This window comes from Euprymna scolopes, chromosome 25, assembly GCF_053919585.1.
Source record: "Euprymna scolopes isolate OS-2025 chromosome 25, ASM5391958v1, whole genome shotgun sequence".
NCBI lineage: Eukaryota > Metazoa > Mollusca > Cephalopoda > Sepiida > Sepiolidae > Euprymna > Euprymna scolopes.
Genome location: NC_136506.1, coordinates 31,498,235 through 31,514,789, shown reverse-complemented (window position 1 = coordinate 31,514,789; position 16,555 = coordinate 31,498,235). Strand labels below are relative to the sequence as shown.

The 16,555-nt window shown below is 33.2% G+C and overlaps 1 protein-coding gene across 12 annotated transcripts in view; it reads right to left on the bottom strand.

The window, feature by feature from the left end:
• LOC145247315 (formin-like protein) overlaps window positions 1-16,555 on the bottom strand; it is a 269,761-nt gene that overhangs the window by 120,776 nt on the left and 132,430 nt on the right. For 7 of the 12 annotated variants that reach the window (XM_080108952.1, XM_080108955.1, XM_080108957.1 and 4 more), the window contains 2 exons: window positions 2,093-2,134; window positions 585-664 (listed from right to left, as the gene is read on the bottom strand). In XM_080108952.1, coding sequence (XP_079965078.1) covers window positions 585-664; window positions 2,093-2,134 — 122 coding nt within the window. The remainder of the gene's footprint in view (window positions 1-584; window positions 665-2,092; window positions 2,135-16,555) is intronic. The other 5 variants (XM_080108963.1, XM_080108959.1, XM_080108960.1 and 2 more) reach the window with 1 other exon arrangement.

The following is a 16,555-nucleotide window of genomic DNA, read 5'->3' as shown; positions in this document are numbered from 1 at the left end:
CCTTCAATGTTGAGAAGATTGTCATTTAGAATTGATTGCTCATCAACACCTTAAGATTTACGGTTTCATCCTTAAATACAGGTGATAGCAAAGAATAATGTAATAATGAACACTTTTACCTCGTCGTGGCCGATAGAACAAGAACAATCTACAATTATCATATTCAGTTTAATGTCTGTTTTACATGCTGACATGTGTTCTCCATAGATTAAACAAAAGGGTTGAATTCCAAATTCCATATAGGTTCCAAGGTCTACATATTCCTCAAGTTCCACAACATACACCTAAAGCAGCTGGGATTAAAGACTGAAAGGTAAAAACAACTAACAAGATGAGAATAGTAGTCCAAAGTATCTCCTTATCTAAAAAACAAAAATTACTCCTTATCTAAAAAAAAAAAAAAAAAAAAAAAAAGTTCCAAACTTTAATTTCCATCATAAACTTTAATGTTACATAATTATTATTATCACTGAGCAATTGACATTTTCTAGAAAACATTCCAATTTGCATAAAAAAGATTTTTGCAAAGACAATTCTTTGAATTGGTTAAAAAATAACGTTAACAGACAAGCAACTAAACTTACTCTATGTGATTTGTGCGCAAAGATATTTCTAAATCTCTGAGGACTTGCGTAGATGTTGCATCACCGAGCATCTTCCGCTTCTGAAAAAGAAAAAAAGAAAAGCCATAGAAAACAATTTTGAAAAAAAAAAAAAAAAAAAGTTATAGAAAACAATCTTAAAAAAAAAGGGGGGGGTTGAAACATCTGTATATAGTTTAGATATTAAAAAGCAAAAAATAAAAATGTCGATCTTGATAGTCTTTCAACTAGAAAATCTTTGTTTTTGTATGTTTGTATTTAACGCTCCCTAATCTGAACCATTTTATCCACTTGAGATGAAAAAGATACACAAGTTAATTCCAGACAGAGTCAACCAAATTTAGGCTTATCGTTTAAAAAAAAAAACAAAAAAAACGTAGGATAAGCTTTTTTATTTTTAAATATATTCTGCTTTTTTTTCTTTTTAAATCAACTGGAAATTATTGCAATCTAGATAATACTTTTTGGGGGACAAGGGAATAAAACAGAAAATGGTATCTAGCATTGCTCAGGAATGAAAGTTGTTCATATATAAGATTTATTTTTTCTTTACTATTTGATAAAACATAAAATCAGTAATTCTAGAAATGTGTATTATAAATTTTTCCCTGGTGATCATGAGGAAAGTGAGAGTAGATCCGAGTTAGAGAGTGAAAAAGTCTCTTTAAATATGATTAAAAAAATAAAATACTGATCAAGATTAAATATGAAAATCAATCAAATCAATTGAAAATACAATTTTTTTTATTTTTAAGAACATGGACCAATATTTGGCATAAATGAGCAACCTTTTTTTTTAATATATACCTTTTTGTTAAGAAATTTACTAATGTCAATGAAATAAAGGAAAAACCAATCTTTATAATAAAAGATAAAGTCAAAGTTACAAACACAAAAAAAAAAAAAATGCTATTTCAAACGGAAGCATGACAGAGCGACAACATGCTAGTTAAAAAAAAAAAAAAAAGTGAGACCCAAAAATATGATCTTAAAGCATGACGGACAGACAGACCAAAGAAAATTATATTTCAAATGTATGCTTGAAGAGTTAGAAATATTTTAAACTCAAGTATAACAAAATCTCTTATAGAAATGTTCAGATGCATTTAAAGTGAGATGCTCCAATTCAATTGCATGTCTAGAAATAATGGAAAAGCTAGTTTAAACTGAAGCGTGACAGACCAAAGAAAATGTCATTTCAAAAACTGAAGCATAACAGACCAAAGAAAATGTCATTTCAAAAACTGAAGCGTGACAGACCAAATAAAATATCATTTCAAAAACTGAAGCGTAACAGACCAAAGAATGTTATTTCAAAAACTGAAGCGTGACAGACCAAAGAAAATATCATTTCAAAAACTAAAGCGTGACAGACCAAAGAAAATATCATTTCAAAAACTAAAGCGTGACAGACCAAAGAAAATGCCATTTCAAAAGCTGAAGTGTGACAGACAACTAGAAATACTATTTTCAACTGAAGCGTGACATACCAACCGATGTAGAAAATCTCTCAAAGAAATACACGGAAGCATCTAAAATAAACAAATAAATGAACATCATGTCTCGACATGTACACAGCGGATATAAAATCTTTGTATCATTGTACGTGTCAGAAAAATTAACATTTAAGCATTACATTTCAGATAGGAGGGCGTGGAGATAACTCATGACAAATGAAAAAATAGTTTTTACACTAATGTGTCACTATTTATCAAGGTCAAAAGTCACTCAAGGATAACGGCTAATGAAAAGAATGGATTGCCAGTTTAAATTCTGAAGTTATTGAAAATGGTGAATGATTGCTTATGAAGATGGTTTATTGCAAACATATAAAGTTTTATATTTAAATAAATAACTAGCCATACCTACTACCTCGAATTTTGCTTACATTATTTTATTTTGCTTTTTAAATCATACTAGCGGGGGAGTACCCGGCGTTGCCCGGGTGTTTGGAGGTGTGTGTGTGTGTGTGTGTGTATTGGGGGGGGTGTAGATCAAAACAACTCTTAAAAACGTTGGCCGAGTGTTTGGAGGTGTAAAAAAAAAAAAAAAAAAAAAAGTTTTAGTAGAAAGGTAGGCTTGAACACCGAACCTTTGACGCGGAGATGGAAAGGAAATGGAAAAAAAAAAAACCTGCGACGAAACCACCTCGACCACGGAAATAGATGAATTGATAAGTGTGTTAAGTTGACGTTTATAAAGCGAAATTAACAGGTGCGAGAACGTTAAGTCGTGTGATGTTTGACCTAGTTTTGCGCTGGAAGCCAGTTTCTGTTTTCCCCGCTACACGGTGATCAAAAAATATCTCGAAAATAGCTTGTAAAAGTCGGGTAAATTAAAGATAGCTGCAACCCAAGTTCCTTAGTCGTAGATATTATTATTTAGACAGCATATAAAAAGTTTTAAGAAGGAGCGAGTCAACTGAGAATCACAGCGAAAAAAGCCTTTTGTAGACATACACAAAAAGCGAACACATACATACATACATTTTCACTTTTATATATTTTTTTTTAATTTTTGTATTAACTTTTAATAATTTATAAGTAAAAAAGTAAGGATTAGACGTGCCAAATCAGCAAGTAGACAGAAAAAAAAAAAAGGGAATGCTTTTGATGTGAGAGGTTCAGGGAAGTCAGGGTGTAGAACCTGACTTTGTAGTGTCAGCCTTGTGTTTGAGTAAAGGGAAGAAAAGTGAACATTAAGGAGATTTCAAAATAGAATTTCAAAAAAAATTTGTTTTGTTTTTTTATTTTACACAAGCCTTGGTGCCCGGCATTTCCCGGGTGTTTGGAGGTGTGTGTTGAGCAAAACAAACAAAAAAAGTGGTAGTAGGCAGGCAGGCTTGAACCCGTACCACAAAAGAGGAAAAGAATGTGGGTGAAAAAAAAAAAAAAAAAATGTGACGTCCTTGCTGTTTTGCCCATCGCCAAATCGGAAGTGACAAATAAGGCTAGTCAATCGAAAAGAGGGGGACGACTTTAAAAACATCGAAGAAAGCGACCCCTCCCTGTAGAAAAGTACTCAGCTGAGGGTGAAGGAATTTCAATATCTGTCGCCCGAAGGGCCGAGCTTCAAAACGATATCGATCTTATGAAAATTTGTTGTCTCTGACGAAAGTTTTAGTCAGACATACATACATACATTTAAACAGACAGGTGAGATTTATATAATACACTAGCGGGGGTGCCTGGTGTTGCCCGGGTGTAAAAGAAAAACAATTTGGTATGGAGTTAGGCTCCAACCTGAAGGGTGGAAGAGAAGGTGTGAAAACCCCGACAACTTACCGCTCGACCACGACGGGACAGGAAGTGAAAAGCGTTTTAAATTAATGATTAAAAAGTTCAGTCACAGGTGCGTGAATTTAATGAGGTCAAACATCACGCGATAGGGAAAACTTAACTTTGGCTGCAAGCCAGTTTCCCCAAAGATGTTGTTGGTGAAAGTCAGCTCCCTAATAAAAAGAAGAATGTCCAAATGAATAGCAATTGTCTGATATAAGGGGTTTTCCCCCCGCATTGATCAAAGCTGATTGCTTTTCTGGACCTCCCGGCACGAGTGCCAAGGAGACTCCCTTGTAAACGGATTCAGTTTCCCTTATATACGGAAAAGCTAAACAAACATGCGAAGAATGAAAAATACTGCCAAAATAGAGTGTAAAAGTTGTTCAAATGAAAGATAGATGTGACCTCTCTTCGTAAATCGTAGATATAATAATCTAGGGAGCATATAAAAAGTTTTAAGAATGAGTGACCCCACCGAGCCCCCCCCCTCCAAGCCTTTGCCGAGCATACACAAAAAATGCACACACACACTAACACACATTTTGCCTTTTATATATATAGACTAATGGGGGAGCCCGGCATTGCCCGGGTGTTTGTCGATGTAAAATAAAAAAAGTTTTGGGAGGGAAGTAGGCTTAAACCCAAATCGTTGAGGCGAAAGCAAAAGAAAAAAGTGTGATAACTTACCTCGATGCTACAAAGATAGTGAAATAAGAGCGGATGAAATTAAATGATTAAAAAGTTATGTGACAGGTGTGCATAAATTTAATGAGGTCAAACATCATGCCATAGGGGAAAATGAAATCTCGTCCTTAACTTTGACTGCGAGGCAGCAGTGGTTTTGGTTTGTTTCTCCAAGTTGTTGGGGGAAAACCAGCTCCCCATAAAAAAGGGGAGTGTCCAAATGAATAGCAATTGTCTGATATGACGGTTTTCACCGCATTGATCTAAGCTGATTTGCTTTCTGGACGTCTCTGGCAGGAAGGCCAGGGAATCGCCTTCACATCATCAATTTCAATGTATTTATACTAAAAAACCGAACAAACAAGCGACACAATAGAATTGCGCAAATTTTATAAAAGTCAATCAAAATAAAACTAGACACGACGTCTCTTTGCAAATCGTACATATTATGATCTAGGGGGTATATAAACAGTTGTAAGAAATAGTAAACCCCCCCCCCCCGAGAATCCCGGTGAAAAAGAAATAGTAACCCCGAATATTCTTACAGCAAGAAGAAATAGTAGACAATATTCAAGCACCTGTGACATTTTCAAAGAATTTAGTTAATTTTATCTGAAATTTACTATCATTTAAAATATACATTTTTATGGAGAATTTAAAATTGTAATAAAACTCTAAAATTTCTATTAGATTCAGTTATCAAGCTATAAACGTTCTCTTCACATATGGCAATGAGAAAAAGAGAGAGAGAGATCAATGAATGTACCATTTAGAGATGTAAAATTGAACAATGTTACAACAAAGTATCTATTTATAAATACATACTACATACAAGGTGCGAATGATATTTGTTCAGAATTTTCAATTTCTAATTTATACATTTAAAATTTTTTTATTTTTTATTTTCATCATTTTCGATCTTATCTTTATGGACATGGTGATTATATTTACTGAATTTAATTTTTTTGACTAAAAGTAGATTACTACAAATTAGTTTTTGTTTTATGGCTTTCTTTTAATTATTCACAAAATTATAGTAAAAAGAAATGATCAAAAATCATTAATGCTGATTAGCCATAGCATTTACTCTTTTGTTCTATAAATAAAATTTAGTATGAAAGTAAAATGGATAGGTAAATCGTGCAAATAATATAAAGCATCATCTGAAACATTGGTTCCCATCAACAGTAATAGTAAACTTAGTCAGTACTAAAATGGGTGACCATTTAGGAATACCAGATGCTGTATATGGGAGTTTTTCTGCTTATCTCAGCATTGTTTCCAGTTGTCCTGGACTTCTTGCGACTGGAATCATCTAGTGCTAATTAAAGATAGCTGTGGTTGGTGATTCTGCAACTCTTGCTTCACAATTGCCTCTCTATACAGGCATCCTTCAGGTGGGGGGGGGGGCATTATCTCTGGAGACTTAACAAGACTGCTGCTATTTATTGATGGACTAGCCTGGGTGGCTGACATTTCACGGGTATTTGAAGGTGCGTGTTGAGCAAAAAAAAAAAATAAATAAGTGGCAGTAGGCAGGCTCGAACCCGTGACGCGAAGGCAGGAAAGAAAGTGAAAGAAAATCTGACGTCTTACCGCTACTCCAGGACGCGACCAGAGGTTTCGGAATGTTAAAATTAGGCAAAGTCAATACAACCGATATGATGACTTGCAAAAATAGCTTGCAAAAAGTCAACCCCTCCTTGTAGAAAATTGCCCAGTTGAGGGTGAAGGAATTAATGTTTTTGGCCAATTTTTTGATATTTGATATTGAATCCACACCACCACGGATAAAGATATTGATTAACAATCAATTCTAAATGATATTCTTTTCTGTCTATTTAAGTCCTATTTTTACTCCAAGTGATAATTAATAACATACAAGGTACCTTCAATAAGTTTCCAGACTTTTTCCTATTGGCACTTTTATTGATAGTACACACATGGAACTCTAGTTTTTTTTTTGTTTTTACACATTGATCACCACTTATCAAGGCCCGGAAGCCACTCAGGGATAAGGGTTATTGCAAATAACCCTTATCCCTGAGTTCCCTTCAAAGTAATCACCTCCGGCTGCAATGCACTTGTTTTACTATCCCAACAAGTTCTGGAAGGCCCCATGGAAGTCCTCTTGTGAGTGTCAATGACCCTCATCACAGCTTCTTTCATCTCCTCAACTATCTCAATGATAACCTCTAAGGTTTTCCTTGAGCTTAGAGAATAACCCAAAGTCACAAGAAGCAAGGTCTACACTATGGACTATAGGGAGGATGAGGAACCGTCTTGATGCCTATCTTGCTCAAATAGTCTGTGACAAACATGGAGCACTCTTGAGATAAACTTTGCACAAATCTTCCACATATTCAATTCCTCACAAATAATTGTATGTACAGTTCCCAGACTGACATCAAACTGCACTTATCTCTATAGGCACTTAAGAGTCCTTATCCACGAAATTCTTTATTTGGCTAATCAATTCTGGTGTCCTGACCTCTTTACTCCTTCCACACTTATATCTTACAGACTTACTGCTTTCCTTGAATCTCTTATGCCACTCAAAAAATGATACTGGATTCATGCAAGATGATCCAAAAGCAGTTTGAAGCATTTCATACGTTCCTGCAGCATTTTTCCAAGTTTAAAACAGAATTTTTATTGCATATTGTTCTTCTAAAGTGTCCTCACGTCTAGATTGCATTTTTGAAATTCACCAGTTGTGACAATCAGGCTTTAGTAGGGTATATTCCAATTATTGCTGTAGCTGTTCATTTGAACCTTAAATCATAAAAATTAGTCATCTCATAAGATGTATAGCAATAAGATATTTAATTTTCAAGAGTTTACGCCAATTTTAAATGCTGTACAAAAAAAAAAGTCTGGAAATTTATTGAAGACACCTTGTAACAAACACATGAACTCATTCATAACTAACAGAACAGGAACAATCTACCCTTATGGATTAATAAAGGATTCAGTTTGAAATTCTGAATATGTTCTGATATTCAACATGAAGATTTACAAGTTACATCGTTGGAGACATTGTGAAAATAACAACCAATCCAAACAATAATGCATGATCATAATGAACATAGTATGCACTTGTTGACCAGCAGGTTCAGATTATTCTACAAACAATTCCGGTTTTATAAATCGCTTTTGTTCTGAAATACATGAGATAAACCATTAAACTGTTGTAGTTCAATGACATTATGGCGAGAAGGATTTACTGTAAAAATGTTTTATAGCATCAGGAATAACAGAAGAAACCCATAAGAAAATATGTACAGCGGAAACAAGAATGAAAAGCCATTCTCAACAATCTCTCACCAAGTTGACCTATTTTCTTTTTAAGTCAGGATAACATTTTTTTACAAAATATCAAACTCAGAATTTGCATTGTTTTTTTTTTTTGTTTTGTTAATGAGTCACTACTTATCAAGGTGAAAATCCACTCGAAGATAAGGGATAATTAAATGGATGGTCAGTTTTAATGATGTTGAATAATATAAGAGGATAGAGAATGGCGAATGAAATAGATAAAATTTGATTACTTATGGGGAGGGGAGGATTATGACAAGTATTTTGGAAAGTTATTGACAAGCTAAACATGCGGGGTCCCCCTCCAAGAGTGAAAAATTTATTCACCACGACTAATGTTTGTGCAAAATTTATAAAAAAAATCTAAGGTGTGATTATTGAGAAAAGTGCGAACGAACGATTTGGGGGCAATTTTACTCTTAGTGTGGCAACCAAAGTTATCCCGGAAAATCTGTTTTGGCAAAATTTTACTTTTACCATAACTAATGTTTGTGCAAAAAATTTTTTAAATCCAAGGTGCGGTTATTGAGAAAATTGCGAATGGACAGACAGTGGTGAATTACTAGGTCCAATCCCTCCATTGTGAGGGGACCAACAATGTTATACTAAGTCATAATCCCAAGAAGTTTCGCCTATAGATGATTACTGTGTTAGGATAAGCAATTGCAGTCCGAGAAATATCAAAATGTTTTATTGATATAAACCTTTGAAAGAACACGAGTTGATTTTTTTTTTAATGTCACTGAAAAGAGAAAAGAAGAGTTTCTTTTTTACCACAACAGTTAAATGATAGTTTTAGTGCTGGTCGATAAAGTGTGTGAACAAAAGTTTATCTTCCCGAGTTTATTTTTCTGCATTTGCAATACTAGTACAGAATACAGCATTCAACGACCATGAGGCCGAAGATAATTGCCTAATATTAAGTTTTTCTACCACCAAACGTAATTTCCATAAACAGGTTGTCTTTCCAAGAACTTCCCATCCGTGGAACATTATCACAGGACTGCTTCACTCAAAACTACAACAGTCTCATCTTGAAGTCTAATGTCAACAAATACTTGTCATAAGAGTTTGACTTCCGTTCATTTTCAATCCTCTCATAATACTTTTCATCACTCAAGTGACAATCCATTCATCTTATTTAACTGTTGTACTCAAGTAGCATTTAGCTTTGATAAGCAGGTACTCATTAGTAATAAAATAAAAACATATCAGGAAGGCTTCTGGGAAAACACTTGTATTTCTAACGAACTCTTATGTTTGGTAAAGGTTATTTGCTTTTTTTCTGGTCTGAAAAAAAAAAAAAATCTAAATATTTGAATTTGAAACCTACGCATGTACATAAAGGCTTAGTTTTATTTTATTATGGTTTTTTTTGGGGGGGGGGGGCGAGTAGAGAAATGTGATGGCTGACCACATGGTGAGGAAAAAGTAAACGGTCTGCTCTTATGGGCCGATGTAAAAATTGTGAAATCAAATAGATTGATTGCTTGTTCTTGTTGGGGACAGATCGTGGTGCACTTTCTGTGCCTAAATACATTGCCATCTACATTGCACTATAGCAAACCTACTGCTAAAATTATTTTTTATCTATAATAGCTGTAATAAAAGTTTAAGATACAAAATTCAAGTATCATGCTTCAATTGTGCTCTAAAGCAATGGGCCCTGACGGAATTCCAATTATAGTACTCACAAAACTTCAACCAGAACTAGCGCCAATACTTACAAAACTGTTTAAACGTTGTCTTAAGGACAATTGCTTCCCGTCACCATGGAAAATCTCATCAGTATGCCCTGTATTTAAGAATTCAGGTGATTGCTCATCATCAGACGTGATTATGCTGTATATCCAATTAACATAAAGGGAAAAGAAAAAAAAATCTAACTTTATATTAAGTTCGATACTTGGAGCAATGCTGTTAAAAATTAAGGTCTGAGAGTACATGTTATCAAGGCCAAAGTGATGCTCAGTGTTGGTAAGTTTCCCAGTGCTTGTAAGATAGTCAACAGATAGTTTTTTTTTTTTTTAAATATGTAAGTTTAAGCAAAAACAACGTACTCCTGTCGAAAATATTAATATATACAAAAATCCATCGAATTACTGCTATTGTTTTAGTAAAAAAAAAAAAAAAAAAAACTCCATCGCTATGGTCTTAAAAAAGTTTACCATTAAAGTTTCGAAAAGGTAGATAAGTATGTCCCCTGTATTCGCAATCCTAAAGGTGTTTACATCTAGATAAAAGCAATTCCCTGAATTTTCCATAAAAAAATACTTTCAACTATCAATAACTTTCTATTTGATGAATGGTTATGCCCATGTAAAAAAATAAATAAATAAATAAAAAATAAAACAAACATTTATTTCGAACACACCCCTGTCATGTCAAAGAACCTACTGTTGATTTTCCGCTTGCGTGGTAATAAGACTTCTCAAATGCACTTGTGATGTTAGGCTGTGTAAGGTGTTAACTTTGGTCAAAATCGTCTATTCCTTCTTTTGTCAGATTATTTCAATTATCGATATTTATACAAAACATTCCGATACAAAACCTATCTAAGAACACTGCAGGGCACATAAAGTACCCTACTGTGAAATTTCATAAAAATCAGCCGAGCCGTTTTGGAGTCCAGAGGGAACAAACTCGGTTTCTTTTATATAATAGTAGAAATATATCAAATGCGAGATATATACTTATAGATTAAATTTAAGGTTTACAAAATTCATGCTAAAATTGTCCATATGGACATGTGGCAAACCAGATAAGAGCATTGATTAGTTTCAAGTGACAATTTTCTGGAAGTTTGTGTTTTCTTCCTTATAATATCCAAGAATAAGAAAATACTTATCTGACCATGGCTTACAGAAGGAGAACAATCTGCCACTGTAGATAAAAAATTAATTTCAATTTGAAATTTATGCAAGGTTCAAGAATTCAAGTATAAGATGAGAATAATCCAAAGAATACAAAATTATAAGCATGATGTGAAATTTGATTTTGGAACAATTAATTTTATAATAAATAAAATATGCTTGCCAGTCACAGATGACAGATAATTACTTCCAATGTTTGGTGTTTGAATTTTCAAGGCCAGAGATATTGCTCTTGAGAAACTGGCTTCTGAGTTGGAGTTATTACTCTTGAGGGAAATGAGAACAAACCCCTCTTCTTGCAGTGAACACAATTTTATTGAGAATTCTTGTATTACAGCATAGTAAACTTTCACAAAAAAATACTCGACTAGCTACTATTACTATCAACAATTCCCCCACACTTTCTGTGTCTAAATCTGAACACAGATTCCATGAACAAAGCTTCTTTCCTAGAACTGCCTACCTGTGGAATACTGTTCCACTGGCCTGCTTCCCGACCAATTACAATGTTAACCTTCAAGTCTAATATAAACATGTTCTTAATTAATCCAAATTCTACCACACCTACACCATTAACGATTACTACACTATCACCTTACGTTCATTAACCCTTCTCCTTGAGTAGGCTTCTGGTCTTGAGAAGTAGGACTCTCATATAAAAAAAAAAAAAAAAAATGGTAAACAAATTAAGAACAGATTTTGTCCTCTACCAACACTACAGAGGACAAGTTTTGGTACGTTAATTAACAGAGGACAGTGTTCGTTTTGTGTTTTGCATGCAAACAAACAATATATTCTGTGCATTTAATTTGATGTGAAACACGTCTCATTTACTGTCTTTATAGACAAATTATTAATAGATGAAACGTCTTTGTTCCCTCGCAGTTTCTTAACCATCTCTTTTACTTTCAAACTTGAGAATTGCAAATAGGCAAATCTTAACGTCATGTATGCTGAGAATAAATTTCTCTAGCTACGCTTTCCTAAACTTGAAATAGAATATCAAATGTTACAATTCTAAATTTTTTTAATGGGTGTGGCAGGTACTGAATGTGCGTAGAGGCATTATCATTATTATTATTATTATCACTATTATCATTATTACAGATTGTATTTCAGTCATATTTAACAATTACCAAATATGTCTACACATGGAAATGGTTTGACTATAAAAAAATAGAAATTCATATTTTTCTGACTGACAAAAAAAAAAAAAAACAATATTAGTCATTTTAATTAGTCTTCGATGAAACTATCCTATTCTGAAATTTTTTATGTAAGCATTATTACTTCAATATGTATTGTACCTATTGTTCAGCTCCAGTTTTATGAGAAAGAAAAGAAATCATGATTAAAAACAATTTAGGTTAATATTAATTTAAAGGGACTTCTAAAAAAATTGCTGCTCAGCAGTATTTCAAAGCAACTTACAGTGGCATAAGACCATTAGATTTAATATTTATTTTATTTGCGGACTGTTATCCTCATCTTTATAGTTGTTTCACAATGTTTCGGCCAACTATTCCTTTGGTCTTCATCAAGTGGTTAACCGCGACGGGATAGGAATGTTGATTATTAACTGTATCCTCAGTAATTACTGCCTTCTAGAGTTGTCGTTTCACAACTAATACTTTGGCCAGCTTTGGGTAGGATTGAAACTGCTATCTTCAGACAATGCTCACCTGAAACCGTAAAGATCCGATGCCTATCTACTGCGCCATGAGCCCTGAAGGGCGATCGATTCGATATTTTGGTCTTATAAATTCAAGTTTTTTGTTCTTATCTGGTCTTCCATTGTTAGGTCTGTACCGAATGGAATATTATTATTGGAATCCTTTGAAATTTGCGGTTAATCACCTGACGAAGGCCAGAGGAATAGTTGCCCGAAACTTTATGAAACAACAATTATGAAAATGAGGATCACAGTCTGCAAATAAAATAAATATACAAATTACTAATCTCAAAGGATTCCAATAATAAAAATAACAGATTTAATTTTCTGATTTTTAAGTCTTTTTTTCTCCTTGACAAGGATTAGGCTGCTTCACCATCTTTATAATTTTCAATCGTTGGCATCTTGATTTGTCAATCCCAAATACCCATATCTTCAGCCACCAGCTGCTTCCAATTCCTTTGACAGCTACTGACTTTTTTGTGTACTCTCTATCATCTGTAAAAGTTCCTTTGATCTTCTGAAGAAATTCAGTAAACATGACCAAAATAACAATTTAGAATCTTCTAATTCAGATAACTTCCTCCACATAACCCAAATTTTTTGTTGATGAATTTGTTCTTGTAATCATAAATTTGTCGGTTAGTTTCAAGTTAATGGGATAAAAAAAAAAAAAATGGAATCATAAGCACTAGAAAACTTCTATTAAATTTTGAATATGGCAGATATAAACAAACTGAACAAGATATAAAAGGAAATAAGTCTGCTTGCAGTATGCCACTAGAAAAATAACAAATAAGCATAATATAAATTTAAATGAGAAATTTGGAAACTTTGAAGTGTTGAAAAAAATGATTTTATTATTTCCAACATTTTAAAGTTTTCAAATTTCTCATTTAAATTTTACTCAAAACAAGTGTCTTCTAAAAGTGTGTGACTATCTTTTACTTTATATTTTTTCTATTTTGTAAAAGAAAAAAAAAAAAACTAGAACATGCTTTCCTGTTTATTTTTTCCATTTTCTTAAAAAAAAAAAAAAAAAAAAAAAAAAAAAAAAAAAAAAAAAAAATGGAGACAAGAGTTATCTCTCCTTTTAAAAAATCTTTTTTTTAAAATAATTCTCCTAAGCCAATGTTAACCATAATCAGATATCATACAGGTTGCATCTTCATAACTTTGGCAATTCCTATTGTTTGTGATACTATAGAAAAGTTATGCATTTCCCATTCATCCCCCACACCAAGGAGAGGAAACGCTAGACAAAAGGTTTGTTTTTAAATGTGTAGAAAAAAATCTAGCTTCCATAAAGAGGCAATCTGATGAAGATAATTCCGTGTGTATTATCTGAATTATTAATATTGTTACTAAAGAAAACTTTTTTTTTTCAAAGTGATTATAAAAATCATAAATTGATTGAGAAACAATTTTTATGCCATTATCACATAGAAATATTTGCTATTCCATTTTAAATATTTTTAAAAAACACACATCCGTGTTGAAGTCTATTCTTTAACATGCAGCTGCCATGTTGAATATATTAAGTATGTGAGTAGCCCATGATAACAATGTGGTTTAAAATATCAAGTTGGATTAAATGTAACAATGAAGAAAATGAAAGGTTTCCAGCTTTGAAGAGTGTGGACAGTTTCGCACAGATGGCAATCAATTCCCAGTGGAAAAATGTTTGTAGTTAGATTTTTTATAGATATTTATTTGCATAGTAGGAAAACATACTTTGAGAAAGATTAACCGAGGAAGGTAGTTTTGTTAATTTCTGAAATAAGAAAGCTAAACTTTGCCAGTGTTTGGTAGAAAGCTGAAATTGAGATCAATTTCCCCAAAGAGAGATTTTGTGTATGCATGTGTGTATGCGCAATAGTATGCATATGCGTGTGTACTAAAACAACATTTTCCTTAAAAAAAAGAAAGAAAAAGAAAAAAGAAAAGAGAAAAAAAAGGAAAAGAAAGAAAAAAGGAAAAGAAAGAAAAAAGGAAAAAAAAGATAAAAAAAGGAAAAAAAAGATAAAAAAAGGAAAAAAAAGATAAAGGAAAAGAGATAAAAAAGAAAGGAAAAGAGATAAAAAAGAAAGGAAAAGAGATAAAAAAAGGAAAAAAAGATAAAGGAAAAGATAAAAAAGAAAGGAAAAAGAGATAAAAAAGATAAAAAAGGAAAAAAGAAAAAAGATAAAAAAGGAAAAAAGATAAAAAAGATAAAAAAGGAAAAAAGATAAAGAAACAAAAAAGAAAAAGAAAAAAGAAAAACGATAAAAAAGAAAAAAGATAAAAAAGAAAAAAGATAAAAAAGAAAGATAAAAAAGAAACAAAAAAGAAAAAAGGAAAAAGAAGGAAAAAAGAAAAAAGGAAAAAGAAGGAAAAAAGAAAAAAGCAAAAAGGAAAAAGAAGGAAAAAAAGAAAGAAAAAAGGAAAAAAAAGAAAGGAAAAAAGAAAGAAAAAAGGAAAAAAGATAAAGAAAAAAGGAAAAAAGATAAAGAAAAAAGGAAAAAAGATAAAGAAAAAAGGAAAAAAGATAAAGAAAAAAGGAAAAAAGATAAAAAAGAAAGAAAGAAAAAAAAGAAAGAAAGAAAAAAAAGAAAGAAAAAGAGAAAGAAAAAGAAAGAACAAACACTTTCAAATAAAATAAAAATTCAGAGAAAGATACCGAACGTGGGTATGGGGGAAAGGAAACAGAAAGTCATTCTTTGATTAAGAAAAATAAATATTATCTAACTTCCCTACTCTCACCATGAATCGTTTGAAGTCTTAGCTTTCACAGAAAAATTACCATTTCTAGTTTTGCGAGAGAACTATCAAAAGAGGGAAAAGGAAAACAAGAAGACAAGACGGAGAGCAGAAGTGAGAAGAAATAGGAAAGATTAGTGAGAGAAAAGACAAAACATCCAGTCAAATCTACAACAGCGTAGTAAATAATGGACAGTCAACTATTTCCCCACTATCAAACAATCATGAGGTTGCTTACACGGCAACTGACAAGGCTAATCTGCTTGCCAGTCGGTTTGCCTCAAACTCCACACTGAACCCAGTACACCACTCCCTCCCTGATTTTCCTCTGCAAACAGATGCCACACTAGACGATTTGAAAATCACCTCTTCTCAGGTACATGCTATTATCAAAAACCTAGACACCTCAAAAGCACGTGGACCAGATCTCATACCGGCTGTGGTATTAAAAAAAATGCTCTGCTGAGGTTGCTCCAGTTCTCTCCAAACTTTACAATAAATGCCTTAACGAATCTTGTTTTCCCGACTGCTGGAAAACCGCTTCTGTGGTACCAGTCTTCAAGAATTCTGGTGAAAGAACTGACCCACTAAATTATCGCCCCATTAGCCTCCTCCTGCTTTTTGCCAAAATATTTGAGTCCTTAGTTAATCAAGCCCTAGTCCAGCACCTAACAGCTGCTAAACTCCTGACTGACAAACAATATAGATTCAGGCAAGCCTGTTCAACAGCAGATATCTTAACTGTAGTTTCTGCACGTATATACCGTTCATTGGACAAAACAGGGGAGGGTAGAGTGGTAGCCCTTGATATATCTAAGGCCTTTGACAGGGTATGGCACGATGGTCTTCTAAGGAAAATTAGATCATATGGAATCACTGGAAGAATTCATAATGTAATTAAATCCTTCTTAAGTAAGAGAAAAATCCAAGTTGTCCTCGACGGTCGTACATCTAAACAAATAAATGCAGGAGTACCTGATATTCAATGGGATATTCATAAATGACCTCCCTGATAAAATTGTTTCGGAGATGGTTATATTTGCCAATGACACCACTCTATAACAGATATGAGGGGAAAACAAATGAACACATCTCTAAGGAAATGGCAGAAATACTAGAGGATGCTCTCCAATCTGTAGTGGAATGGGGGACAAAAATGGTTGGTCACATTCAATGCTGCTAAGAGTAAGACTAAGCTTGTTTCCTTCAATAACTACAAGAAACCTTCTCTACCACCAATAGCAATGGCCAAGAACACATTGCCTGAAAGTACTTCTTTTAAACTCCTCGGCCTAACGTTTACAGGAAAGATGAACTGGAATAGATACATTGAGAGCATTACCAAGGCTGCTGCAAGGAAGGTTGGCTCCCTCTACCGTGCTAGAA